This window comes from Erinaceus europaeus, chromosome 9 (assembly GCF_950295315.1).
Source record: "Erinaceus europaeus chromosome 9, mEriEur2.1, whole genome shotgun sequence".
NCBI lineage: Eukaryota > Metazoa > Chordata > Mammalia > Eulipotyphla > Erinaceidae > Erinaceus > Erinaceus europaeus.
This window is the reverse complement of record NC_080170.1, coordinates 63,358,874-63,386,116: the sequence shown is the minus strand read 5'-3', so window position 1 is coordinate 63,386,116 and position 27,243 is coordinate 63,358,874. Positions and strand designations below refer to the sequence as shown.

Genomic DNA, 27,243 nt, shown 5'->3' with positions numbered 1-27,243 from the left:
GTTGCAATTACTCATTTCATAACAAATTTATAAGAAATTTACTTTGATTTATCAGAATTTACCTACCGCTAGCCTGAAATTTAAGTATAGGTAAAATTACATAATGGAGTTTCATGTTGGAACCAATTTAAAGCTATGGTAGGCTGGCAAAATAGCTTATCTGGATAGTGTGCTTGCTTTGTAATGTGCGTGTTGTCTCTTTCCCTTTCCCTCTACCTTCCCATTTCCTCTTGATTTTTCTGTCTCTCTCCAATAAGTAAATAAAGTAAAAATAAAATTGAGTTTGTTTTTCTTGCCATTTGTTTTCATGCATTTTTAGCAAATCATTAAAGGAAGATGCTAGAAAACATACAAAGTTTGGCCTACTTATTTAGTCTTTGGTTGTCATGCTAGTGACTCAATGCTAGTGACTTAAAGTTGTGTGATTGAAGCTATTTACAGTTAAATCACCATAATTAATGTCTTTAATTTGCTACATTTGGCTTATAGTTAAAATTTGGTATGGAATAGGTAGTTGAAAGGTGTTCAGTTCTTATGAAATCAAATAAAATTTTTAACCTGAAAACTTGCTCTGCACAGCAACTAGAGTGGTACTTTCAAAATATTGGCACATCTGCTCAGAACCCTCTAGAGGTTTCTTTTCCTGCTTACCAGCCACTCCATGGTCAGGCTCTCTAACTGCCCCCTCTAGTCTCCTATAGAAACTGGCACACATTTCCTAATCACTCTTGCCCCTCTGCTTGCTTTGTTTACATGTGTTCCATTGCTTTCTCTGGGATTAAGCTCTTTGAAGTCAGGGGCTTTTAGTTACTACTCTACCACTAATTCCAAAACAGTATGTGGAGTATAGTGGGTACTCAAAATATTTTTGAGTATATGTTATTTATGTTACTTGTATGTTGATATGTATTACCAATGAAATTTTTGAGTCAATTATTTTAAAACCAGATTATTTTTTTCTAATATAAGAGCTAGTAGTTACTATTTGCCATATATCAATGTTGTCATCAACCTTAGTTTCTTGGTGGTGAAGCTGATTACAGCAAAGATCAGGAACTTTCCCCAAAGTAATGTATCTAGAAAATAGTTTAAATGCCTCTCTGTTGAGTAATTGTGCGTGCAGCCCGACACCTCTCCCCATCCCCTTCCAGGTGTTTTTGCTGGAGCTTCACACTTGCATAGTTCTACCACTTCCAGTGTACTCTTTCTCATTACAGAGAGAGGGAGACAGAAGAAGAGATACTACATCACCTCTCTACTGCTCATGAATCCTTTATACATGTCCTTTCCATGTGCTAGCCAAGGACTTGATTCCAGGTCCTTCCTCATACGTGGTAGGGTATACTATTCCAGGCGAGCTATCATCTAGAATTCAGAATCTAGATTTTAAACTAGATGATTTGTTTTCAGCACATATAATGCTTATAACTTCTGAGCCACATTAAGTGAGAGTGTATATGTTTCCTCTGTGCATGCCTGTCACCAAAGGTAAGTGCTTCTTTGGAATACTCAGAATAATGTCTGTAAAGAAAAATGAAAAGGAAGCAAACAGGATTTCTGTAGGTTAAAAAAAAATCACTTCTAAGGACCAGATGGTGGTTACCTAGCTTAGTCCACACACTACCGAGTGCAAGGAGCCTGGTTCAAGTCCCAGCTCCCCACCTACAGAGGAAGATGCTTTATAAGTGTTTCTCTTCTCTCTCCTTCTGTCTCCCACTCCCCTCTCAATTTCTCTCTGTCCTATCAAGTAAAGAAGAAAAAAAGGGGAGTGGGGGGACAATGGCCACTAGGAGCAGTGTATTCATAGTGCAGGCACCAAGGCCTAACTGCCTGGAGGAAAAAAATATATCACTGGTAGTCCTAAAAAATTTGATATTCATCAACTATATTGTGAGCTTCACAATTAGTAGTCCTTTATGAGCAGCTTCCACAACTTTAGCAGTTGGCACATGATCTATGTGATCCTTATATTGTGGTCTGTTGGCTGTGCTTGTGGTGCTGTGTCCTATTAATCTGATTTAAGCACAACTTTGCCCAATTTATGTTCAGATATGATCATTTAGGAATGATTTTTTTTTTTTTGCCTCCAGGGTTATTGCTGGGGCTCAGTGCTTGCACTACAGAATCCACTGCTCATGGAGGCCATTTTTCCCATTTTGTTGCCCTTGTTGCCATTGCTGCTACTGTTGAATAGGACAGAGAAAAAGAAGTTGAGAGAAGAGAGGGAAGATGGGGAGAGAAAGATAGACATCTGCAGACCTGATTCATCGCTTGTGAAGTGAGCCCACCCTGCAGGTGGGGGGCAGAGGGCTCAAACCAAGATCCTTATGCCGCTGCACTCCCACCCAGCTCTGAATGATTTTTTTTCTCAACCTACTAGGTACCTATCCAAGTAGCATATTTTGGTATAGGTTGTAAATATTTGAATATTATTCAGTAGCTAAAAATGTGTTGCTATATAGTTACTAGTTTTGCCTACACCACATAAGATTCTTCAGTTGGTGCATATTAAATACCTACCATGAGCCCCCATAGAGTACAATAAAATGGGAGACTGATTTTGTGGCTGTATTGGCAGATTATGATGCTGTCAAGCAAATGTACAAGAAAAACATAAAAAAGACATAGAATGAAAGTACAATATGATATCAATTAGCAATTTATAGTATGGGGAAAATAATTAAAGCTAAGCAAAAGATTCACAAAGGTGAGGCCAAATAAAGTATCTGATCATGGAGTGAAAAATTAGACCTGGACTGGAGTTGGTGTATTACACCAAAGTAAAATACTCTAGGGTTGATGAGGTGGGGAGTACAGGTCCTGGAAAAGGATAACGGAGGACCTAGTAGGGGTTGTATTGTTATGTGGAAAACTGAGACATGTTATGTATGTACAAACTATTGTATTTACTGTTGAATGTAAAACATGAATCCCCCAATAAAGGGGAAAAAAGAAAAATCAGAAATGATATAGCCTAAGTGGTAGAGCCTGCCGTCAATTGTTCTAAACATAGAATGAATTAGTAAATACTGTCTGAGAAGCTCTTCTGTCCCAGGAATTCTTCTCCCTTCTATCCCAATCAAATATTGAATAGTTCAAATTAAGGAATACAAACATAAAGATACTTGTATTTTGTGGTCCAGCAGGTGGCACAGTGAATAAAGCATTAGACTTTCGGGCATGAGATCCTGAGTTCGATCCCTGGTATCACATGTACCAGAGTAGTGTCTGGTTCTTTCCTCCTTTTTTTTTTTAATTTCTTTATTGGGTAATTAATGTTTTACATTCAACAGTAAATACAATAGTTTGTACATGCATAACATTCCCCAGTTTCCCATATAACAATACAATCCCCACTAGGTCCTCTGTCATCCTTCTTGGACCTGTATTCTTTCCACCCACCCACCCCAGAGTCTTTTACTTTGGTGTGATACGCCAATTCCATTTCAGGTTCTACTTGTGTTTTCTTTTCTGATCTTGTTTTTCAACTTCTGCTTGAGAGTGAAATCATCCCATATTCATCCTTCTGTTTCTGACTTATTTCACTTAACATGACTTCTTCAAGCTCCATCCAAGATCAGCTGAAAACGGTAAAGTCACCATTTTTTACAGCTGAGTAGTATTCCATTGTGTATATATACCACAACTTGCTCAGCCACTCATCTGTTGTTGGACACCTGGGTTGCTTCCAGGTTTTGGCTATTACAAATTGTGCTGCCAAGAACATATGTGTACACAGATCTTTTTGGATGGATGTGTTGGGTTCCTTAGGATATATCCCTAGGAGAGGAATTGCAGGGTCATAGGGTAGGTCCATTTCTAGCCTTCTGAGAGTTCTCCAGACTGTTCTCCACAGAGGTTGGACCAATTTACATTCCCACCAGCAGTGTGGGAGGGTTCCTTTGACCCCACACCCTCTCCAGCATTTGCTGCTGTTACCTTTTCTGATGTATGACATTCTCATAGGAGTGAAGTGGTATCTTGTTGTTGTCTTTATTTGCATTTCTCTGACAATCAGAGACTTGGAGCATTTTTTCATGTGTTTCTCAGCCTTTAGGATCTCTTCTGTAGTGAATATTGTGTCCATGTCCTCCCCCCATTTTTGGATGGGGTTATTTGTTGTCTTGTTGTTGAGTCTGGCAAGCTCTTTATATATGTTGGTTATTAAACTCTTGTCTGATGTATGGCATGTAAAGATCTTCTCCCATTCTATGAGGGGTCTCTTGGTTTGGGTAGTGGTTTCTTTTGCTGTGAAGAAGCTTTTTAATTTGATGTAGTCCCATAGGATTATACTTGCCTTAGTCTTCTTTATAACTGGATTCGTTTCATTGAAGATGTCTTTAAAATGTATGCGGAAAAGAGTTCTGCCAATATTTTCCTCTAAGTATCTGATAGTTTGTGGTCTAACATCCAAGTCCTTGATCCACTTGGAATTTACTTTTGTATTTGGTGAAATACAGTGATTCAGTTTCATTCTTCTGCATGTTTCAACCCATTGTTTCCAACACCATTTATTGAAGAGACTCTGCTTTCCCCACTTAATAGTCTGGGCCCCTTTGTCAAAGATGAGATGTCCATAGGTGTGGGGGCTTCTCCTATCTTTCTAATAAATAAATAAATAAATAATCTTAAAAAATTTTTTGAGAGAAAATTAAAGATTTAATTTAATTCCTTCATGTCAACAAAGTTGAGTCTAATTTTGTGAATACATTTGATGAAAAATGGGGAAGTTGTATTAAAAATAAGTTCACATAGATATGTTTAACAGACTACTTATGGGGTGAAGGATGTGTCGCTCTGCTATCACTCTGTTGATTTTATTTAGATGTATACTTTCTTTTGGTGTTTGGCAGTGTGTCTCAACTTAGACAGAAGTGAAAGAAAACCTGTAACAGTCAAACTGTACAGTGACAATGCTTGTATCTCAAAGATGTAATCTCTTGTTTTAGTGCAGGATATCTGTTCTGTTAGAAGGGTTGTACATTCTTGTTTGTTTTGTTACTCATTTCAGCACTTTTGATTTTTTTTTTTCCTGAAGGAGTCTGATAATACATTTAACAAAGCTATTTTAATAGGATAATTACATAGTGTGCCACAAATTTGAGTGGTGGTTTTGATGTGGAGATGTATCCCTATAATTTTATAATCTTGTAAACCATTATTAAACCACTAGTAAATTTTTTAAAAATAGTATACCACATGTTTAAAAAGATAATTAGTATATGTGTATGCTCAAGTTGAATAGATTTCTTTGGGTCTCAGTTTATTATTAAATGAGGGAGTGGGAAGACTACTTAAAGGAGAGACATCAAAAGCCAAGAAACTGTTCTCTTCTGCTACAGAAAATACAGACAAGGTCCACCTTCCAGGACTATCTGGAGAATTCAGTGAGTTACTGTGAAAAAAATTGCCGCTGTGTTGTCAATAAATTACTGTTTTATTTAGTTTTGCCCTTTTTTTTTTTTTGCCTCGAAAGTTATTGATAGGGCTTGGTACCTGCACTGGGAACCCACTGTTCCGGGAGGCCATTTTTCCAATTTTCTTACCCTTGTTATTGCTACCGTTGTTGGATAGGACAGAGAGAAATCAAGAGAGGAGGGGAAGACAGGGGAAGAGAAAGACACCTGCAGACCTGCTTCACTGCTTGCGAAGTGACTCCTGTGCAGATGAAGAGCTAGGGACTCAAGCCAGGATCTCTTAGGCTGGTCCTTGTGCTTTGCGCCATGTGTGCTTAACCCACTGCCTTACAGCCCTGCCCCGTGAAGATAGCTTTTAATAAGCTGTATACCCTCCACATTAAAAGAGATGAACAGGGGGCCCTGCGGTAGTGCAGCAGGTTAAGCACACATGGTGCAAAACGCACATGGCACAAAGAGCAAGCATCTGCACAAGGATCCTGGTTCCAGCCATGGGCTCCCCACCTGCGGGGGGTGGGAGTCGCTTCACAGGTGGTGAAGCAGGTCTGCAGTTGTCTGTCTTTCCCCTCTGCCTTCCCCTCCTCTCTCTATTTCTCTCTGTCCTATCCAACAACAACAGCAATGGCAGCAATAACAGCAAGGGCAACAAAATGGGAAAAATGGCTTTCAGGAGCGGTGGATTCATAGTGCAGGCGCTGAGCCCCAGTGATAACCCTGGAGGCAAAAAAAAAAAGGGGGGGGGGATGAACAAAGACTTAATTCTTTGAATAGTTCTATATAGAAATTTTAAACTTAGCAGAATTTTTAGAACTTTCAAACCCCTTAGCAATAAAACTTTTACTATTAGTGACTTTCATCATACCTGTAAAAACTAGGGTTCAGATCTATTTTGCTAAACAGAATTTATGCTGTTCAAGTCATTTTGAAAAACCTTGGAGAAAAAAAAAACATGGATATTTAATAGGCTTATGAAAGCAGTTTGACATATAGGTCTTGGCAAGAGAAACATCACACTGTCCTTGACTTTTGTTTTGTTTGCTTCATCAGTTAGCTATAAAGAAGACTTGTGGGGGGGGGGCAGGCGGTAGTGCACTGAGCTAAGCACGTGCAATGATCCCAGTTCCAGCCCCCAGCTTTCCTCCTGCAGGGGGGCGGGGGTCGCTTCACAAGCAATAAAGGTCTGCAGGTGTCTTATCTTTCCCCCTTTCTGTCTTCCCCACTTGTCAATTTCTCTCTGTCCTATCCAATAAAATGGGGGGGGGGGGGACCTCCAGGAGCAGTGGATTTAAAGTGCCATTGGCACCCAGCCCCAGCAATAACCCTGGATGCAAAAAAAAAAAAGACCTGTGTAGGAAACCATAACTAAATGCTAGTATTAAGGTTGTTTCACAGTTAAACTTGCACGTAAATTTGAGTTTGAGGGAGTCGGGCTGTAGCGCAGCGGGTTAAGCGCAGGTGGCGCAAAGCACAAGGACCAGCATAAGGATCCCGGTTCGAACCCCGGCTCCCCACCTGCAGGGGAGTCGCTTCACAGGCGGTGAAGCAGGTCTGCAGGTGTCTCTCTTTCTCTCCTTCTCTCTGTCTTCCCCTCCTCTCTCCATTTCTCTCTGTCCTATCCAACAACGTCAACAACAATAATAACTACAACAATAAAACAACAAGGGCAACAAAAGGGAATAAATAAATAAAATAAATATTAAAAAAAAAAATTTGAGTTTGAAACTTAGGCTTTTAAAATTTATTAGAACTTGCACTTGATCTTGTTTTCTGATAATGTGTATTCCACAGGATAAGAGTTGGATTTGCGGGAGTCGGGCTGTAGGACATCCGGTTAAGCGCATGTGGGGCAAAGCGCAAGGACCGTAAGGATCTCGGTTCTAGCCCCCTTCTCCCCACCTGCAGGGGAGTCTCTTCACAAGTGGTGAAGCAGATCTGCAGGTGTCTACCTTTCTCTCTCCCTCTCTGTCTTCCCTTCCTCGCTCCATTTCTCTCTGTCCTATCCAACAACGACAACAAGAATAACTACAACAATAAAACAAGGACGACAAAAGGGAATAAATATATTTTTTAAAAGGGTTGGATTTGCAATGACTGGTTATTTATAAAATAACTTTTAGGTAAATGTCTTATGTTAAATATTTGAATAAAGTTTTTCTAAAAAGTGGGAATGGATGTACTAGTTATTTGGAGTCATAAATATAAAATTACCATTAAAAATAAAAATAATAAAATTACCATTATATCTAAATATAACACTTTAGAATTTATGAACTTTTATCATTAATATGGTAATAGGTTACATGAAAGCTTTATAATCAGAACAAGTCATAGAACGTTACTTAAGTTTCATCAGGAGTGTATTTGGCCTATTTACTAGTTGAGTGTAATGACTTGTAAAATTTTTTACTCTTATACATACCTAAGACTATTTACACATGCTACCATTTGTTTTTAAACCAGAGCACTGATAAGCTCTGCCTTATGGTGGTGTGGAATTTTGAACCTCAGACATGAGAGTCTCTTTGTATAATAACCATTATGCTATCTACCCCCACTCATGATCTATTTACTAATAGTTTTTTCCCTTTTTTTTTTTTTTTTTTTTTTTAGTCTTTGCTATTGTTGGACAGGACAGAGCAAAATAGAGAGAGGAGGGAAAGACAGAACGGGGAGAGAGTGATAGACATCTGCAGACCTGCTTCACCACTTGTGAGGCACCCCCTCACAGGTGAGGGGGGGGGGTCGAACCAGGATCCTTGAACCAGTCCTTGCCCTTGGCACCATGTGTGCTTAACCTGCTGTGCTACTACCCAGCCTCTACTAATAGTTTCTTTTAGTATAATTTAAGTATCAGGTGGAGCTTGTTGGTGGTAAACCAAGTAGAGCACACATTACCATGCACAAAGACCCAGATTCAAATCCTCAGCCCCTACCTGCGGGGGAAAGCTTCATGAGTGATGAGGCAAGGTTGCAGGTGTCTCTTTCTTTCACTCTCTTCCTGTCTCTACCTGACTCTCACATTCTATCAAAAAAGAAAAATAAGTGATCTCTGAGAACAGTGGAGTCCTTACAGGCACTGAGCCCCAGTGATAAGCCTGGTGGGCAAAATAAATACATATTAGATTGGCCTAAGTACCATAGTGTGTTTCTCTGATGAACTTTGTTTTATTATACGTGAAGCCTATGTACTCTGTATCTAAAAGCTTAGCATTCACTTTGCAGTTTAACTCTGATGCTTTAATGGAAGAATGATTACACTTGAGAGCTAATTATTGCCTAATCCACACTGAAGTAAATGTTCTTCAAACTGTAGAATCAAGTAAATGACAACTCAATTTCTATAAAAGGAATTACACCAGCTATTTCTTTACATGGTTTGCCTTTGCTCCAAGTCATGTATTAGTGAGACACATCAGTTTTTTTTCTTAAGATGTAACATAATTAGCCAATTTAAAATAATTAATGGCATTTAGTACATTTACAAAGTTAATGCAGACTTTTAAGTAACTGTATTTTGAAATTAGAATTTTAAGAATAGTAAAAAGAACACCTACATGACCGCTATCCAGATTTATGAGATTTTTTTTTTTCCCTAAAGATTTATTTATTTAGGGAACTGTAGAGACAGCTCACTCATCCCTTTCTATGTATGTGGCCCAGTGTATTGTCCTGGCACCACCTTGAGGCGAGGCTTGAACCTGGCTGTGCACTTGTCAAGATAAGTGCCTTCCTAGGTGAACAATCTTGCTGGTCATCCATGAAGTAGAATTTTAAAGTAGAGATTACATGGTGGGTTCTATATAGTTTATTGCAATGAAGACATTGCTAGAACTGCTTAGTATGTAGGATCATCTGTAGAGTACAGATAGTGTGTGGTGGTGTTTTCCTTTCTTTTGGATAATTAGAATCTTTAGGTTATATCTATTTTCAATTCTTAGTAGAATAAGATTTGTGAGAGGTGCGACATCTTTATTCTCTGCTTTCCTTTTAACAACTATTTTACTTTCTGTAATTTAAGTAAGTATGAAAAGATGAAAATTAAAACATATGCAAATAAGTATGTTGCAGATGATTATTCTGATTGTAGTAATAAAGTGCTCCCATAGAAAGTAGCTTTGCTAATGATATTTCTTGTTAACCCTCTACCTATAATTCACACTCAGCTTCCGTATTACAACTCCTGGTTGACTTTTGAATTGTTTATACTGGCAGCCAATTAAGTAATTTGAGAAACATTTAATTATAGTAGCAGTATTCTAATTAGAATTTTTAAATTACCTGCTTTCAACATTTGTAGAAGTATTGAGGATTAATTGTGGATAATCTTAGGATATATATCAAAAGCTTATGGCTAGCTTGCCCCCATACCAATTACATAATTGATTGGTAATAAGAAATTATTTTGATTTAAATTGAAGAAAGCTGGCAGCTAGGGCAATAGCTCAAGCTTGCAGAACACAGGGCCTCTATGCCTGAATCTCCAGGTTTAAACCCTAATGTCGCATATGCCAGAGTGGTGTCTGGTTTCTCTCCTTTTCTCATGTGAAACTTTATCTTATATGAAATCTAAAAATAGTCAAATTGGCAGAAACTGACCATATGTTCAAAGAGGCATTTTTATAGCAACTGAAAAGTAAATTATTATTTCATTAAAATTTTATCTAAAAATATGTTCAGAAAAAAATCAGTTTAAGTAATTTTATTTTGATTTAGTTGTTGTTGCTATCCCTGGGGCTTCACTGCTTTGGGCCAACATTTTCAGATAGATAGAGAAATTGAAACAGAGAGAGAGGGAAAGACATCACAGCACCCAAGCTTCCTCAGACCAGTCTTGAACCTGGGTTATGCTCATGGCAAAGCAGGTTTCCTCCCATATGAGCAACCTTACTACTTCTACATTAGTTTAAAATGAAAGTAATTCCTCAAAGAGCTTGAGAAATCTCAAGTACGGTAGTAAACATCTTTCTATCAATGAATTCAAGTATAGCTTAATGGTTATATGATCTCTGATAAAGAAAACTTAAAATAGGGGGTGGGTAGATAGCATAATGGTTATGCAAAGAGACTTATGGCTGAGGCTCTAAAGTCCCAGGTTCAACTCCCCGCCCCACCAGAGCAGTGCTCTGGTTAAAAAAAGAAAAATTATAGGTATACTTATGTCAAAAGTCCATATTTTAGGGAGGATGAGGTGTTGTAATCACCTGGAACTGTTAGATACTTAAAGTGCAATTGTAAACACATGTTGAATTGGGAGGAATAAATTAAAAAAAAAAGTACACAGTTTTATTTTCTATAAGTATTATTAAGAAAAGGGGTTGAATGACATGGCAAATAGGACTGTTTAAAATAGGGTGGGTAGGAGAGCCTGTTCTAGGAAAATGACATGTACATTAAGACTTGGAAAATTTAAAGTGTAGTGCAGTATGAAGTGGGAGGAATTAGGTTATAAAAAAATAGGGGAAAGCACAAGCACAAGATAGCACAAAAGTAACCCTCCCTAAGAGAATCCTTTCTCAGAGGCCCCAGGGCTGTGCCTCTAAAACCAACCTTTTGCCGAAGACATTTCTTGAGGGGGTGATAGATCTTTGCTCTCCTATACCCTTTGATGTATCCCATAGCTTTTTTAACACTAAACACTAAATGTTTGGCAAAGGGTCATTAAATGAGAAATAAGAAACTAAAACTCAAATTGAAAATGAGAACTTTAAAGGAATTAATTACAGAGCAGTTTAGGTTTTTTTTTTTTTAACTGAAAAGGTACAAGTAAAAAAAGGGAGGGGAAAAAAAGTTGTCCTGACACTGACTGATAGTACCATGTGGCTAGGGGACTGTTATTTTCCAGAGCATCAGTAAGACTGGGAGGGGGGTTTCTCTGGCAGGCAAAAGGAATAACGTTGTGTGGTTTAGGGAGGCCAGAAGATGGAAAGTAGCTTCCAAAATGCGGCAGCAATGGTACTTGGAATAATGTAGCAGTAGAACAGGCAGAGGCAGCCACCCTACAAAATTCTTTTCCTTTCATGGTTACAGAAAGAGCACTCACACCACAACACAATACTGTCTGAACACTAACAAGTATCAGCCATATAAATGCATTGCTCATCCACAAAAACCAGAAAGGAAGAAAAAAAGAACACCCACTCACAAAAGACATGAGAACAATATGGGGAGCAGGGGGTGTTTTGCTTAAATTTCTATTTACACAATAAAAAGTTGACCTCTCTGCCCAGGTCATGATAACAAAGACCTATGCTAAAGACAACTGTAGAAGAGCTTCCATATGTGCCATCAAGACCCGTGGATGTTGTTAGGAAAATGTTTCTAATAAAGTGATTTATGTTCTTGCAGAGGAAATACGTATAGAATCAGGGTCCGTGGCCCTCTTAAAACCATTGGTTTAACCAGATGCCTCATAAGCAAATTATAAAATCATTGTTTTTGACCTTTTGAAGGTTCGTAATTGTGCCACTTTTGATATCCCTAACTGGTGAATATAAACTTCATACTATCAGTAGATGATTTCTAATTGAATGATAATATTATAGCTTAAACATCTTTGATTTGAATTTAGGTGAAAAAATGAAGGACATTTATTTTGTCAGATGGTGTCTGGTTACTAATTGCTGAGATTACTACTTAAGGTAAAATAAATCCTTGTTCATAGTTGGTCCAACAAGATTGTAAATGAGAGTAAACTTCAAAATATTAAGCACAAAATTGTTCTGTGCTGGGACTTGTATTAATAGAGATTTGATCTCTAGTACTTATTCCTAGCTCTTTGACCAGTTCTTTTTTTTTTTTAAGATCATATTTTTTTTAATTACCTTTATTTTTGGATAGAGACAGCCAGAAATCGAGAGGCAAGGGGATGATAGGGAGAGAGACAGCCACCTGCAACACTGTTTCACCATTTGCAAAGCTTTCTTGTAGGTGGGGACCTGGAGCTTGAACCCAGGTCCTTGTACATTGTAACATATGCTCTCAACCAGGCCAGGTGTGCCACCGGGCCCCTCTTTGACCAGTTGTTAGAATCCTTTTTATCTTGCTATACAGTTTTGTCCTTGGAATCTTTAATGTCTGTGAATCAGATAGGTTACTAGTTACTGTGACTGTGTAGTTCTATGAATGATAGGAGTAGGTGGTACTATGCCAGTCCTAAAGAGCCCACCTTCAAACTAACAATAATAGGAAAAATACACTAAATGCTTTATATCTATCATTTCATTTAACCCTTATAATCAAAGGAACTGCATTTTAGCTGAGGGAATAGACACAGAGTGGAGGATTTGCCCAGGGGAGAGAGATGAGATTTAGGCCCTAATTTTTTTATTAAAAAAAAATATATATATATATATATATATATATATTTGTTTTATTTTCATGAGAAATACAGAGTAAGATCAGAGCACTGCTCAGTCAGCTCTGGCATGTGGTGGTATGGGGAATTAAACCTGGAACTTTGGAGCCTTAGTAATGAAAGGCTTTTTGCATAACCATTACATTATTTTCCCTGCCCACCCCGGTAATTTAAGTATGTGTATGTGGCTTTGTTTTGGATCAGTTCTAGAGTAAAGACCCATTTTACTCTCTGAAAATAGGGTACAATTAAATGGGTTATTTTATTTGGTATTGCTAACCCCTGAAATTTTAAGGAAAAGGAAATAGTTTTATAGTTTCTTCCTCCCAGAGGTCCTAATTTAGTTGTGGATATCAGAATGTTTTTCTTGGCTTATTCATGTAGTTTTCATTGCACATCTGTTAAATAAATTTCTAAACTGTTTCCTTGAAAAGCTGCCGGTTTGTCACTCTTGATCTGATCAAGAAGTCTGTACCTTTTGGGGGGGGGAGTATTAATTGACAGTATTTGAAGGACAGAAATCCTACTCCTGTGATTACATATTCTTTGTTTTGATCAATTCCTGTATTTTTTCTGAGACATTAATATAATTAAATGTGCTTTCCTGTGTTTTTCAAAAGGCTTTATGTTGGACTATAGGTACATAAGATATATAAAAATGAGATGTTTTAGCCATGCTTCTGTAAGTTTTAATCTTTTCCGTGATCAGTCTGTATGTATATGCTAGTCTTGTACGTAGTTTGTAATTTGAAATTGAAATGTGGGCTTCTTTAATAATTATTCATTATATTTAATCTTTACTGACCTTTAATGATTCACAGACCATAAAATAATGATTTGTGATGCTTACACAATATAGTCTTGTTTTTTTTTGGGGGGGGTTTATAAGATTTATTACTTCCAGTTACATTTTAGGACTACTTTAAAGTTAAAAGATGGAATGTATCAGTTGTTAGGAATGTTAGAAATTTTAGATGGGAGTGTGGTTATTTTTGTGCCATGCAAACTAATACTAAATTGACATTGGACATATTCCTGGAATGTTAGGTAAATTCTTCCAAAAGCAATTGGTCAAGTATTCTTTTAATGTACAAAATGAAGTTGTGTAGATTTGGAATATTGGTTTTCATGCTTGAAATAATTAGATAAAGATTTCATTTGGATATCATTAGATAATCTGTAATGGGTGTTTTTTAGAGATTAGAAAAGAAACGGTTATAAATTGGTAAAATGTCAGCTACTAGTGTTTTCTTTTTTTTTCATTGCATTTCTTACTATACAACTACTTTCTGAAATGCAGCTAGTTATTTTCCTGTTTCCAATTCAACTGACTTTTAAAAACAGATCTGGAAGACATATTAGCAGGAAATAATGTATAATTTTGTTGTGATGTAGATCTGACTTGCACGTGTAGAACAGCTCATTACTTAAACTGCGATAGTCTCTGGTCTATGCTTCACAAATTAGTTTTGTGGTGCTCCAGCTCTGAGGCTGTTGTACAACTTTATTCTATTGAGAAAAATCACTCAAAGTCAACCTCATACTAGTAGTGAAATGCAGAAGAAACTAAGAAAATGATGATTCAAGGATAGAAAATAGACGCTGCACGTATATTTAGAACACAAGTTTGACAGTATGCTGTCTTAACGACACTGTTGAGTCTGGATGGAATCTGTTAAAAATATCAATCACATAAGAAAATACTGTTGAGAATGGTTTCTTCCTATTCCTCTGTATAAATAGGTGATGTAACTGGGTTGAAATGGGGTCTGTGTTGTTTAAATCACCAGCTTACTTTTTTCTAAAGTTTTGTTACTGTGAAAAACTGGAATTCCAGCTTCAGATTATAGATACTCACTGTGAATTTATTCCTATCTAAATTGGTGTATATTCTACCTTGTTTCTAAGAGTAAGTTTAATAGGGGGAAGACATTTTTTTTTCTCCTTTTCGGTTGGGTATCTTATATTTAATATTTACTAAAGGAAATGTTTTAGTTCTTTTAGCATTTTCAGTTTGCAATAACATTTTTTATACTAAATAGTAGGCTTTATTCATTTAGATATTATTAATTCTTTAATTTCAGTCATTGTGGCACTATGGACAACGAATTTGGCAATTGGAAAATTTAGCATATGTGGAGAGATATAATATCATTTGCTAGTTATATGATTGTGCATTTACTTAATTGCTATTAAATATCTCCTACCTGCATCTCCACCTCTTTTTTTTTTTTTTCCCTCCTGTCCAATAGGGCTTATTGGTACAGATGGCAGCCAGACTTAGGTCTGATTGATATATACTTTTTCTGTATTTTCCAGTGTCTTGTTAGTTTCCTTATGATATGAAGAAGACAGCACTGCCATAGCTGTTTTATAACTAGGACTACTTAATCAAATATAACATTTGGATTATTTGTTTGTTTATGGAGCGGGGTGGGACCTTGCACCTATGCAGTTTTGGCTGACTTCTATTTATAGACTTGTGTGTGAGAGATACTACAGCACTGGGCTGTCCCTGGTGCCTTGATATTCCCATGTGGTGCTGCCACTCAGGCCTGGGCCATAAGCATGGCAGACACATGCCCTAACAGTGTGAACTCTTTCTCCAGCCAACATTTGTATTAGCAACGCTGCTTGTGTTAAGACATTTTCTTATATTACTGTGCTTTATTTTCACATCTAGAAAATACTTTTTGATGAATAGAAAATGTCTAGCCACCTAGATAAATAAGTTTTTTCCACCTTCTCACAGTTTAGTACAGTCTCATATTCCCGCTGACAATAAAGTTATGTATTTGCTGAATTTAGAAGTACTAAGTTTCTTGGTTGTTAACAGTAAATTTGATTATGTAAACAAGACTTCAACACGTAACATTTTTGTTTGTTTTTTATTTCATACAGACTGACATTTTTCAAATATTTATAAGCTTTTCCCAATGCAGTGGGGGCTAGGCTTCAGCTTGGTCACATGCTAGCATGCAATATACTTTGATTAATCTCAAAACTATAAAGTGTTTATCTTACAAATTGAAAGGCACCTCCTGATTAAAAATCATAATAATAATATGCACTTATATTGTTCCCTGTGGAACATACATGGCACTTGATAAGCATATTCTAGTTTCTTTTTTTATTTCTTTATTGGGGAATTAATGTTTTACATTCAACAGTAAATACAATAGTTTGTACATGCATAACATTCCCCAGTTTCCCCAACCCCCACTAGGTCCTCTGTCATCCTTCTTGGACCTGTGATATGCCAATTCCAGTTCTAGTTTCAATATATGTTTTTTACTTATTAGCCTGACAGAAGGAGACATTGAAAGTATAAATAACACTTATGTGGTCTACTAGGCCGCTTTTTTGCCAATAAGTAGTAAAGATGTGATTTAGTACCTGTTATATATTTAATGGAATTTGATAGTTTTCCTTTGGTTACAATATAACGTTCATGAAGAAATATTGATAAATGCAGGAAAACATAGAGGGAAAAAAGTCACTTTAAAAACTTAGAACATTGAGTTTGTCTCTTGCTGTCTGTTTTTGTTTCTCTATGTTAAGTGTAGTTGTATGTATACATAGGACAGGACACAGATTTCAAAGATTAAAAGAAAATACTGCTAAATATTTTTCTGACCTACAATAAAAATTTCAAAGTAAGTTTAAAACAAAAAGAAGGAACTATATTAAAAATATCGACCCTTATGATTCCATTTTCTAAAGAAGTAAATTTTAAAGGGAAAGTTAGGAAAATATGTCAGTTTGCTTTTGTTTCCTTATTCCTTTGTTAACAGTTAAAAAAAAACTGGTCATATACCTGTATTTGTCTTTTCTCTTGATACATAGTTTTGTTTTAAAGGATTTGTATACAAATTTTCTGTCATTTTACTGATTATTCTTAGTGTATATAAGAAGCATCGACTCTCTGTAAATAAACCCAGATTTTAACTTTTACCTTCAACCCTTCTTGCTTTAAGTTCTCCACCCAAATTGTTAACTAAAATGACTTGATAGTTACTAGTAGCAAGTGATGAAAATAAGCAGGACGTAAGGAATAAATGGGACTAAGTGAACATTAATAATTTACAAAGAATAATCAACCTCTGACTAACTGCACGTTGGCTGCATTCACACAGCAATAGTGTGAATTCTGCAAGTGTGGAACTTGAAGATAGATGGTACTTTTTAGCAGCTGACTTTAAAGATCCAGTTGAATGGGGGCAGGTGGTGGCCCAACTGGTTAAGCGCACATGCTACAGTTTGCAAGGATCCAGGTTCAAGTCCTTGGTCCCTACCTGTAGGAGGAAAACCTTATGAATGAATGAAGCAGGGTTGCAGGTGTCTCTCTGTCTCTTTTCCTTGCTATCTTCCCCATCCTTCTTAATTTCTCTCTATCCAGTATATAAATAAATAAATAAAACTTTTTTAAAAAAATGATCCAGTAGTTGAATGAGTAGTGTTGGTAATCCAGAGTCCTGGCCTGCCTAGTAGAAGGGTATTATTAGGAGCAATGGTAAAAATGTATTTAAAAAATACATTTAAAAAATAAATAAAGCAAGCACTGTGCTACAGTTTCATGGACATTAACAGTGATTTTAATTTTGAGGTTTAGCCTTGTAAAAAAAAAAAAAAAGTAAGTGGTTCAGTAGAAGCACTTCAAAATGTGAGAAGCTTCTCATATTCTTCGCTCTTTGGTTAGTCCCTGGTAATTTTCTAATTTTTGTTTGCAGAACCTATATCAAACCTAATTTATTTTAAAAAGAAAACTGGTAAGAGAGCACCCTCTAGTGGCTGAAGTGTGCACTCTTGAAACATTTTGTGTCAATCATAGGAAGTTTGAGGAATTAAACTGTTTTTTCCTTTCACATCTGGATATAATTTTTCACTTCTTTTGGGAGAGAAGAAGGAAGTCATTTTCCTTTTCTAAAAAGGTCACTGGAATTATGGGTAGGGTGTGGATTGAGGGCAGTAGAAAACATGGGAAAGGAAAAATCAAAATGCCATTTCTACCTTTTTAGAAATAGCTATTTTTAAATGACCTGGAATAAGGCCAAACTATACAATGCTGTTTTGTTTTAGTTTACATTTGTTTCTGAATTAAGTGCAACTTAAAAATACTTTGTTTTGGAATTCTTTTGCAATTAGATTTCATTTTGAGTTCTTTCCAGTTTCTGAAAGCAACAGTTTTAAAATAGAGCCCAATTCTCTATCACATGAAGGAGCTCTGACTTTGTTGTTTTGTTGTTCTGGTTGCCATATCTTTTTGTGAATATTCTCTATAACTAACTCATGAGTCTGTAATTGGTAGTTGTCATTTTTTATATAGTTCCCATTGTTTATCAGCCAAAGAAATAACAAGATTTTTAAATTGCTGGCTCTCTGCCCAACCTCTCCCTTTAAACACACAGCACTCAAACATACAGACCTTCAACTAAGAAACTTGTGAAGGGTTACAGAAACAGAACCATTCTCACTTGACCCATGGGCTTTTTTAACTTGAACAAGGAAAGTAGTGTTCTAAAAACAACAGCATTCTTAAAGGCTCTAGTAAAAATATGTACATGGTCTAGTGATTAACTCCTTTCATCTTGTTCTCCAGCAAATTAAACAATATCAACAGATTTCAGGAGCATTCTTGGTAATGAAATGCTTGGTGAATTATAATCCTAATTGCTATTGTTCATTCCCACAGCTGCATTTTGACACTTTTAAGTGCCTAAGTCTCTCACTCTTCAGCCACTAGGATAAACAAAACCATTCTGAAATCCATCATTTTGAGGCATCTTAAATTGCATATCTGTCATTGGCTGCTTTGATTTTCTTTTTGTTCCATTGTTGACAAAAATAGGGGGGAAATGTCATTACTTAGACAAAAAACTGTTGTCAGTAGAACCGGTACTGTGTTTTAATGACAATATATTCATTAATAATCTTAAATTTTGAAGGATGTGGTGGGGGGGGATTATGGATTTATTTTAGTCCCAGGAAGATAATGTGTTTTCTTAAACTAGTTGCATTCTTTTTTTTTAATTTATTTATTTATTTTATTTATTCCCTTTTGTTGCCCTTGTTTTTTTATTGTTGTAGTTATTATTGTTGTTGTCGTTGTTGGATAGGACAGAGAGAAATGGAGAGAGGAGGGGAAGACAGAGAGGAAGAGAGAAAGATAGACACCTGCAGACCTGCTTCACCGCCTGTGAAGCGACTCCCCTGCAGGTGGGGAGCCGGATTCGAACCAGGATCCTTATGCCGGTCCTTGTGCTTTGCGCCACCTGCGCTTAACCCGCTGCACTACAGCCCGACTCCCAAACTAGTTGCATTCTTTTGGAGGCAACTTCCTCCACGTTTTGAAGAAAAGCAATAGAATTTCTTTTTTTTTTTTGTACTTAGGATAGAATAGTATTCTGAGTGTAAATCTAGAAACTAGATTTAATCTGCCTTGGCAAGTCATATTTATATATAGAGTGAGCTCTGTTGATAGTTGACCCCAAAACTGTTTATTAGCCTCTCCCTTAAGAGATAAAGAAATGTGTTGTAACTGGCACTCAACTATCTCAAAGAAAAAGATTTGCTGCAGAGTGCCAGTTACAACTTTTTTTTTTTTTTAACCAGAGCACTTTTCACTTCTGGCTTACAGTGGTTCCGGAAATTGAACTTGGGATCTTTGGTACCTCAGGCATGACAATCTTTTTGCATAACCACTATGCTATCTCTCTGGCCTAAGTATAGCTTTTTTATATATTACTACAAAAATATACATCAAAAGTAGGGTATAATGAGGAATATAGCATAAGAAACCAAGATAATGAATTTTTTCAATGATCATAAAGTAACTGGAGTCAGTTCTTCCTAACGCCTAGAGTTTTTGACCACCACTGAAATCTTAGATGTAAGTAAAATATATTATCACCCAAACCTGATGAAATGTTATGTAGTAATTAAAAATGAGGGATAAAGGGAGTACATAATGGTACAGAAAAATTTATACATAGTGAAAAAATACTGTGGGATTATAGTTAAATGTTCATGGTAGTTCTAAACACCTTTAGAGTATCCTTTAAGAAAAAATTAATTGATTTTTCAGCTGTAACATTTTTTGTGCTGGTTAATTTATAAAATTTGTAAGTAAAACACTGGAGACTGCATGTAAACCAGATATGGTCAGGAAGCTGACATCTTAGTTTCATAATAAACTGTATCAGGGTCTCTCTCTCTCTCTCTCTCTCTTTAATTTGACCCAGAGCCATGTTTTACTAGACTTATGCCAGCTCTAATATAACCTCTCATCCATATTCTTGAAGGCTAATAGAATAGCCAAATCTCTTTAAAGATGACTTAGATGTGTTACATAGTGTCCTCGGGGTAGCTTGTGCACAGAGATGCTTTCTTTCCCACCTGGTTGAAATATCTCATTAGGACACCCAGTAGTGTCATTATTAAGTTTTCATGTGTTTCTCAGTTTTGATGCTAATCTTTGTGCGTATGTACGTGCATTTTTTTCTCTCTGCAGCACCAATGTGGTTATGAATTATTCAGAAATTGAGTCTAAGGTTCGAGAAGCAACGAATGATGATCCTTGGGGACCTTCTGGGCAACTCATGGGAGAGATTGCCAAGTAAGTGATAATTTGACTCAGCAGTGCAGAAAGAATTCAAGTATCTTTACACAGAAAAGTGAAAATCTGCTTTCAGTTTCAAACTGTTTAGCTGCCAGATGGGGTTTTTATGCAGAGGTACAGTCTCCTTAAATATTTAAATACAATGGGCTGGGAGATAGCTCACCCAGTAGACCATGCATAAGGCCCTGGGTTCAAATCCTGCTTCCACATGAGAGCATCTGGGACATCACCAGAGAAACATTGTGGTGGTAGAGCAGTGCTGCGGTGCTTCTGTCTCTCTCTCTTAATTTCTTTTCCAGTGAAGTTTAGTGACTAAATGTAGCTGACTTTTGACAAATGCATATAAAACAACTTGAAATAAAGCTGTAGAATTTTTCTTGATGTCTACCTGTTCCATTGTCAGTGAATGAAGAACATGAAAACATATTAGTAGGATTTGCAAATGTGCTAGATATTATACAAGAACTGGAAAAAACTTTTAAGAAAGCATATTTAAATTTTTATTAAGCTTTTATTTTATTTTATTTTTTTTAAGCTTGGGGAAGCATAGTAACTTAGAACAAGCCTGCCATCTGCTGACAATTCTAACATACTGCACACTCTTGAGGGAAAGTGTTTGTTTTTTCAGGGCTACATTTATGTATGAACAATTTCCAGAACTTATGAACATGCTGTGGTCACGAATGTTAAAAGACAACAAAAAAAATTGGAGGAGAGTTTATAAGGTATGAGCATTAATCTGATTTTTGTTATTTGACATGTTAAAAGTAAATGCCTGAAATTTTAAGATGTATGTATGTCAGTTGTGTTAAAGGACATTAAGAGTATTTTTATAGCAAGTGAAAGAAATAAATTCACTGTTTTCTGTTTTTCTAGTCACCATAAACAATTATTTTTAATGTAAAATACTTAAAATTAATAGTAATGGTACTTCTAAATGTAGATTATATTTTCTTTGTTAAGAGCTTATTCATACTAAAAATATGTGAAGGAAAATGTGTGTATGTTTAATATATGGACAACTAAGATAATAGTCACAGTATAATAGGGATTATCATTTATACATAAAAATGTACTTACTACATCTCAAGAGGTAGTGCACTAGATAAAGTGTTAGACCATCAAGCATGGGGTCTTGAGTTTGATCCATGGCAATACATGTAATCAGAGTGATACTCTGGTTCTTTTTTGTAAATAAGTAAATAATTTAAAAATATATCTGCATGTCCTCCCAAAAATGTGCTTAATTTACTGTGTGCGCTTAATCTGATTTGCTGCTTGCCCAGCTCAAAATGTGTTTAATTTGTAACAGTATTCTGAACTAAAATGTATGTTGGTTTACAAAATACTAGAGATAATATAACATTAAAATTCTAAAATTTATATCATTCATCTCTCTATGAATTTACATAACAGCTATTGTATGACATCTGTTCTTTCATCCCCATCATAATTTTTGTTAATAGAGTATGTTTTTGTACACTTTCCAAAATGGGATATAACAAACTGGGAAGACAGCATAATGGTCATGCAAAAGATTTTCACGCCTGAGGTTCTGAGGTCCCAGGTTCAGTCTTTACCAATACCATAAACCAGAGCTAAGCAGTGCTTTGATATCTCTCTCTCTCTCTCTCTCTCTGCCTCTCTTTCATTACAAATAAAGTAATTTTATTGAAAATGAAAATGGTATGTAACATTCATATTTAAAACTTTGAAAGCAACACTTCTGATTTTCAGGATAGAACAACAATGCTTTCTTTATTTTTGTGTTTTTTATGCTTTTTTTAAGCATTCACTCTTATTCCTGCAGTTTATACAGTAATTGTGATGAAAGAGTTGAAATTTCTGTAAATTAATATTTTAATTAGATTTGAAAAATTAATGCTTTGAGTATGCATTTTAGTGTTAGAATGCGCACTTCATATTTATGACACCCTAGGTCTACCCCTGTTGCCAAAAAATAATTATTATAAAACAAAAATTCTTGGGTATGAGGGGTTTTTTTTGTTGTTGTTTTTTTCCACACAAGTTTAGAATATGTAATTCTGTGGTTTGTTATACAAGTGTTGTCACTATCTTATGATAGAATATTTAATTTTTGTCATTTCCAAAGAAGCCCCATAAATTTTTTTCTCTTTTTTGTTGTTAACAAGTTTTTGAAATAAAAAAGGCAGATTACTCAAGACAGAATTACATTTTATCTGGGGAATATGCTATGGGGCCATATAATTACTAAACAGTTGTTCTCTGTAAACTGATGTTTCTCACTTTTCACAGTTCCATATTGCCTCGATGAAAAGTAAAAACAGCCAGCTTTCTAAAAGCTTACTGTGCTTTTAAAAGTATTTATCTCAACAAAGGCAACAAAAGGCAAAATAAATATGTTTTAAAAAAACAATTTATCTTCTACTCCTTTGGCATGTGATACCCAATAGATAGTAGAATTATGTACTATGCTTGATATAAGAGGGACTTCAAATTGACAGCATAGTTTTTAGACTCTGAATTTAAAGTGCAATCCACGATAAAGAAACTCCCCCACCCACCCAATGATTATTCATTTGCTAATGTTGGAATTTTTTTTTAACCATTTACCAAAGCTCTACCAGAATTTATTTAATTTAATCATTTGGTGCTTTGTATCTTTACAGTCATTGCTGCTCCTAGCTTACCTCATAAGGAATGGATCAGAGCGTGTTGTTACAAGTGCCAGAGAACACATTTATGATTTGCGATCCCTGGAAAATTACCACTTTGTAGGTGAGCAATAGAAAAACCTTATAAGCAAATTAATACAGTAGTTGGAGTTGTCAGTCACCTGAACCAGCTTAGAAGCTTCTCTGCTCTAATTAGAATGTGACTGTTGCTGGTTGTGTGACGAGTGCAGAATCCAAGACGTGGGGCCCTAGAGTATTAATTAGTGAAGACAAGAACTTGCAGAAAAGACTGGCTAATAACAACAGAACCAACACAACATGAGTATTCGGGTTTATATTAAAATATGCACTGGAGACTGGTCCCCTGTGGTGTCCATAAAGGAATAGCTTTAATCATATGGGAAGAAAAGGTTAGAGCTCCAAAACACACACATCTGTTTGAAGCTGGGTGTTTTTTTTTTTCTTCCTCCCACCAAATAATATTTACTGTGCAAAGGCAGCAAGGCCAGAGTGTGTTTTGAATGTGAAAGAGGCTATAGAATGAACCACATTTCATTTTGTAGCCTGTCCTAGTTGAAAGCACTTTAAAAATTCAGTTTTTCGGCTATACTAAATCCTGATAATTAGTGTCTCCAGATTTGTATAAGGGAAACTAAGGAGTTTGGGAGCTTTTTTTTTTTTTCATTAAAATGTTAAAAGTAATTTTTATTTTACTTTGATAAGATATTTTAGAAAAATAACACTTATAGTTACAAGTTCATTTCATGTGGTCATCTTTGTAGTGGGTTTTTCATTAATCTTGCATAACACCACTATCTGTTTTTGGTTCATCTTTACGTGTTCTTAGAATAAGTCAAAATTGTATCTAAAGACTTAGAATTTACTGGTAAAAACTAACAAGTCACTAAAACAGTTTTATCTCTATTATTTAAATATTGATATTGGTTCTGCCCCCATAGAACCAACAGTGGAACTTTCAAATCTCTTTTGTGTCTAAGGATTTGATATATAGTAGCTGAATTCTGAAGGTTTTATTTCTCCCTTCATACTACAGATGAGCATGGCAAAGATCAAGGTATAAACATTCGCCAAAAGGTGAAAGAATTGGTTGAATTTGCCCAGGATGATGACAGACTTCGTGAAGAACGAAAGAAAGCAAAAAAGAACAAAGATAAATATGTTGGGGTTTCCTCAGACAGTGTTGGAGGATTCAGATATAGTGAGTATTAAACACTTCAGTTTTTAACTTCTTGGCTATATTTTAAGAATCACTGAAATACCAGAGATCAAATGCTTTAAGGAGTGCCATTTTATTGTTCCTAACACATTTAATAAATTTGTCATTCATGTTTATTTTTAGTGTAGTAATAGTTTTCCTAAAAATATTGATCACTTGCAACATGTACAGAAAATAAGAGCTCTGTTTTCCAACATCTCCCTGTGGACTCATTGAAAGCCCTAAAAATCCCCTGGTTATTTTGTATGTATACAGATGGCCAATGCAGTGTACCTTAGCAGCTGCATATTGGGGTTCTCTAATCCCAGATCCAGTATCTGAATTTGTTTATACTTGGATTATACTGAGATCACATAAAACATAGTTTTTAAATTATACAAGGACATTTCTCATAAATCATAAAAATAAAATTTTAAGATTTTGTTAAGAGAACATGGAGGGTTTTTTTTTTTTAATTATTATTTGCCTCGGTAGTTATTTTTGTTATTTAGCTTATAGCAGTAGCAGTTTAATGTGTTTTTGAGTAGAAATTGCTATTTGTAATTCATTTCCTTTTTCTACTTGTTTATGACCCTCCTTTTGACAGAACATGTTATTATAATCAACTTTAACTATTTCATATATTTTTCATCTTTATGTCAAATAATGACGTATCAATTTAGTATAGTCTCCATACTAATTAGTTCAGTTTGTATCTACTTTAATTTATCATGTAAATTTATCTTCAAATTCAATTTTATCAAATTATAATCAAAGTGGACATACACATTGTTGGAAAACCATTCATTCTTACATAGTTACCCTGGCTTTAAATTTTATCTAGTAAACTTCATTTGTCATGGTATCTTTTAGTTGATAGTCCCTTTCAGATTTAATGAACATATTTAAAAAAATTATTAAATGCTTAGAGAAAATTTTAACTTTACAGTTTTAGATGGGAATTTGGAAAATTGGTTTATTCAACTTTCAGATGGTATATATATCATCATATATGTGGGCTAAAAATACCTTTTGATTGTTTTATTATATCTTATTTATTCCCTTTCCTCTACAACCTACTTTAATTTTCAGTTTTGTTTGTTTTAACCCTCAGCACTTCTCTGCACTTCCCACTCTTCTTGCCTTTCAGTTTGGACCTGGAAATAAGGAGTCTTTCTAGTGTCTGTAGTTCTTCTTTTTTAAGCCTCCCAACATCACAGACTTTTAAATCTTAACATTTGTGGATTTTTGTTTGCTCCCATGATCTGTTCTCTTCATTCTTTTAATTCACAGAGACTCCCTAGGCTTTGCCTAGTCCAGCATATATTTGAACTTGATCTTTGAACACATTATCACCATTCTGAACTTTTGAGCATATTTCATGATTCTAGTCTATTTAGTTTGGGGCAATTAGAATACTCTGTTCTTTTTATAGTAATTAAAAGATGTTTTCCTGTATGATAAAGTCCATTGATTTACATGTTTTAGTTTGACACAAAATGATTACAGTGAAAAATCTTTATAGCATTTAAGGACATGTAGCAACCAGAGTAACATTTACTATATACAGTTAGGTTTTTTGTTTGTTTTATTTATTTTTTTATATTTATTTATTTTCCCTTTTGTTGCACTTGTTTTTCGTTGTTGTTGTTGTTATTATTGATGTCATCGTTGTTGGATAGGCCAGAGAGAAATGGAGAGAGATGGGGAAGACAGAGAAGCAGAGAGAAAGACACCTGCAGACCTGCTTCACCGCCTGTGAAGCAATTCCCCTGCAGGTGGGGAGCCGGGGATCCATACGCCGGACTTTGCGCCATGTGCATTTAACCCGCTGCGCTACTGCCTGACTCCCCTACAGCTTGTTTTTAAAGAGAGTTGCTGTCCAGTGCTTTTCTTATTAAGAAAAAAAAATTAAGAGGCAGGAATGAAATATTTGTTAAATAACTCTAGTAAAATCAAAATTATTTCCATTTCACTTCTGCTTATATAGGATTATGCCAGTTTTTGTGTTTTCCTCTACTTTCAGAAGCATCCTTTCAGAACTTATGATAATGCTGCGCTATGCATTAAGGTTGTATAAGTTTTTATAAACAAAAGCTTTTGAATCTGCATTCCTGCCACTTAATGACTGGCACTACATGCTGTGCCTTGCTGTAATTGTGTTGAGTCAGCACTGTAGGAGCTTTCTGTTTTCCTTTAAAAATTATTTTATTATAAGGAAGGCTTCGGAAACAAGGACTGTAGACACCTTTTGATTTTAATGTACTTAGAATTGCTTCTCTTTTTAATACTTTACATAGGTGAAAGATATGATCCTGAACCCAAATCAAAGTGGGATGAGGAATGGGATAAAAACAAGAGTGCTTTTCCATTCAGTGATAAATTAGGTGAACTGAGTGATAAAATTGGGAGCACAATTGACGACACCATCAGCAAGTTCCGGAGGAAAGATAGAGAAGACTCTCCAGAGAGATGCAGGTATTAACACTTTGTTTCCTGGGTCTCTCGGACAGGGCATTAAACTTACACAGCTGGGTTTCTGGTATTTTTTCTGACATTCAGGATTTCTTTTTTTTTAAAGTAGATTTTACTAGAGCACTTTTAGGCACACAAAAATTTGTGATTATATTACACGGAGTAGCTTTGTAACACCCCACATATGGTCACATGCTTTTTTCCTGTTATTAACACCATGCATTATTACGATTTTATTAATAAACTGATCATGAATATTGACATACTATTTTTAACAATGTACCATTTGTGCTTGGGTTTACTATGTGATATGCTTGACATGTGTTTAATACTGTTAGCGAATTGTTCAACATCTCCACTAGCATAAAAATACTCTGCAAATATACAGAACAGTTTATGACTTTGTATGTCATTGTTGCACGGGGATACTAATCTGCTCTGTATTGTTCTAGTTTAGTATCTTTTGTTACCAGTTTTGCAGATACTCTGCAGTTGTTTTAAGATGC

At 35.6% G+C, this 27,243-nt stretch overlaps 1 protein-coding gene across 2 annotated transcripts in view; it reads left to right on the top strand.

The window, feature by feature from the left end:
• CLINT1 (clathrin interactor 1) overlaps nucleotides 1-27,243 on the top strand; it is a 59,050-nt gene that overhangs the window by 8,945 nt on the left and 22,862 nt on the right. For both annotated transcript variants that reach the window (XM_007535600.3, XM_007535601.3), the window contains exons 2-6: nucleotides 20,282-20,386; nucleotides 21,018-21,114; nucleotides 23,041-23,149; nucleotides 24,101-24,265; nucleotides 26,563-26,740. In XM_007535600.3, coding sequence (XP_007535662.2) covers nucleotides 20,282-20,386; nucleotides 21,018-21,114; nucleotides 23,041-23,149; nucleotides 24,101-24,265; nucleotides 26,563-26,740 — 654 coding nt within the window. The remainder of the gene's footprint in view (nucleotides 1-20,281; nucleotides 20,387-21,017; nucleotides 21,115-23,040; nucleotides 23,150-24,100; nucleotides 24,266-26,562; nucleotides 26,741-27,243) is intronic.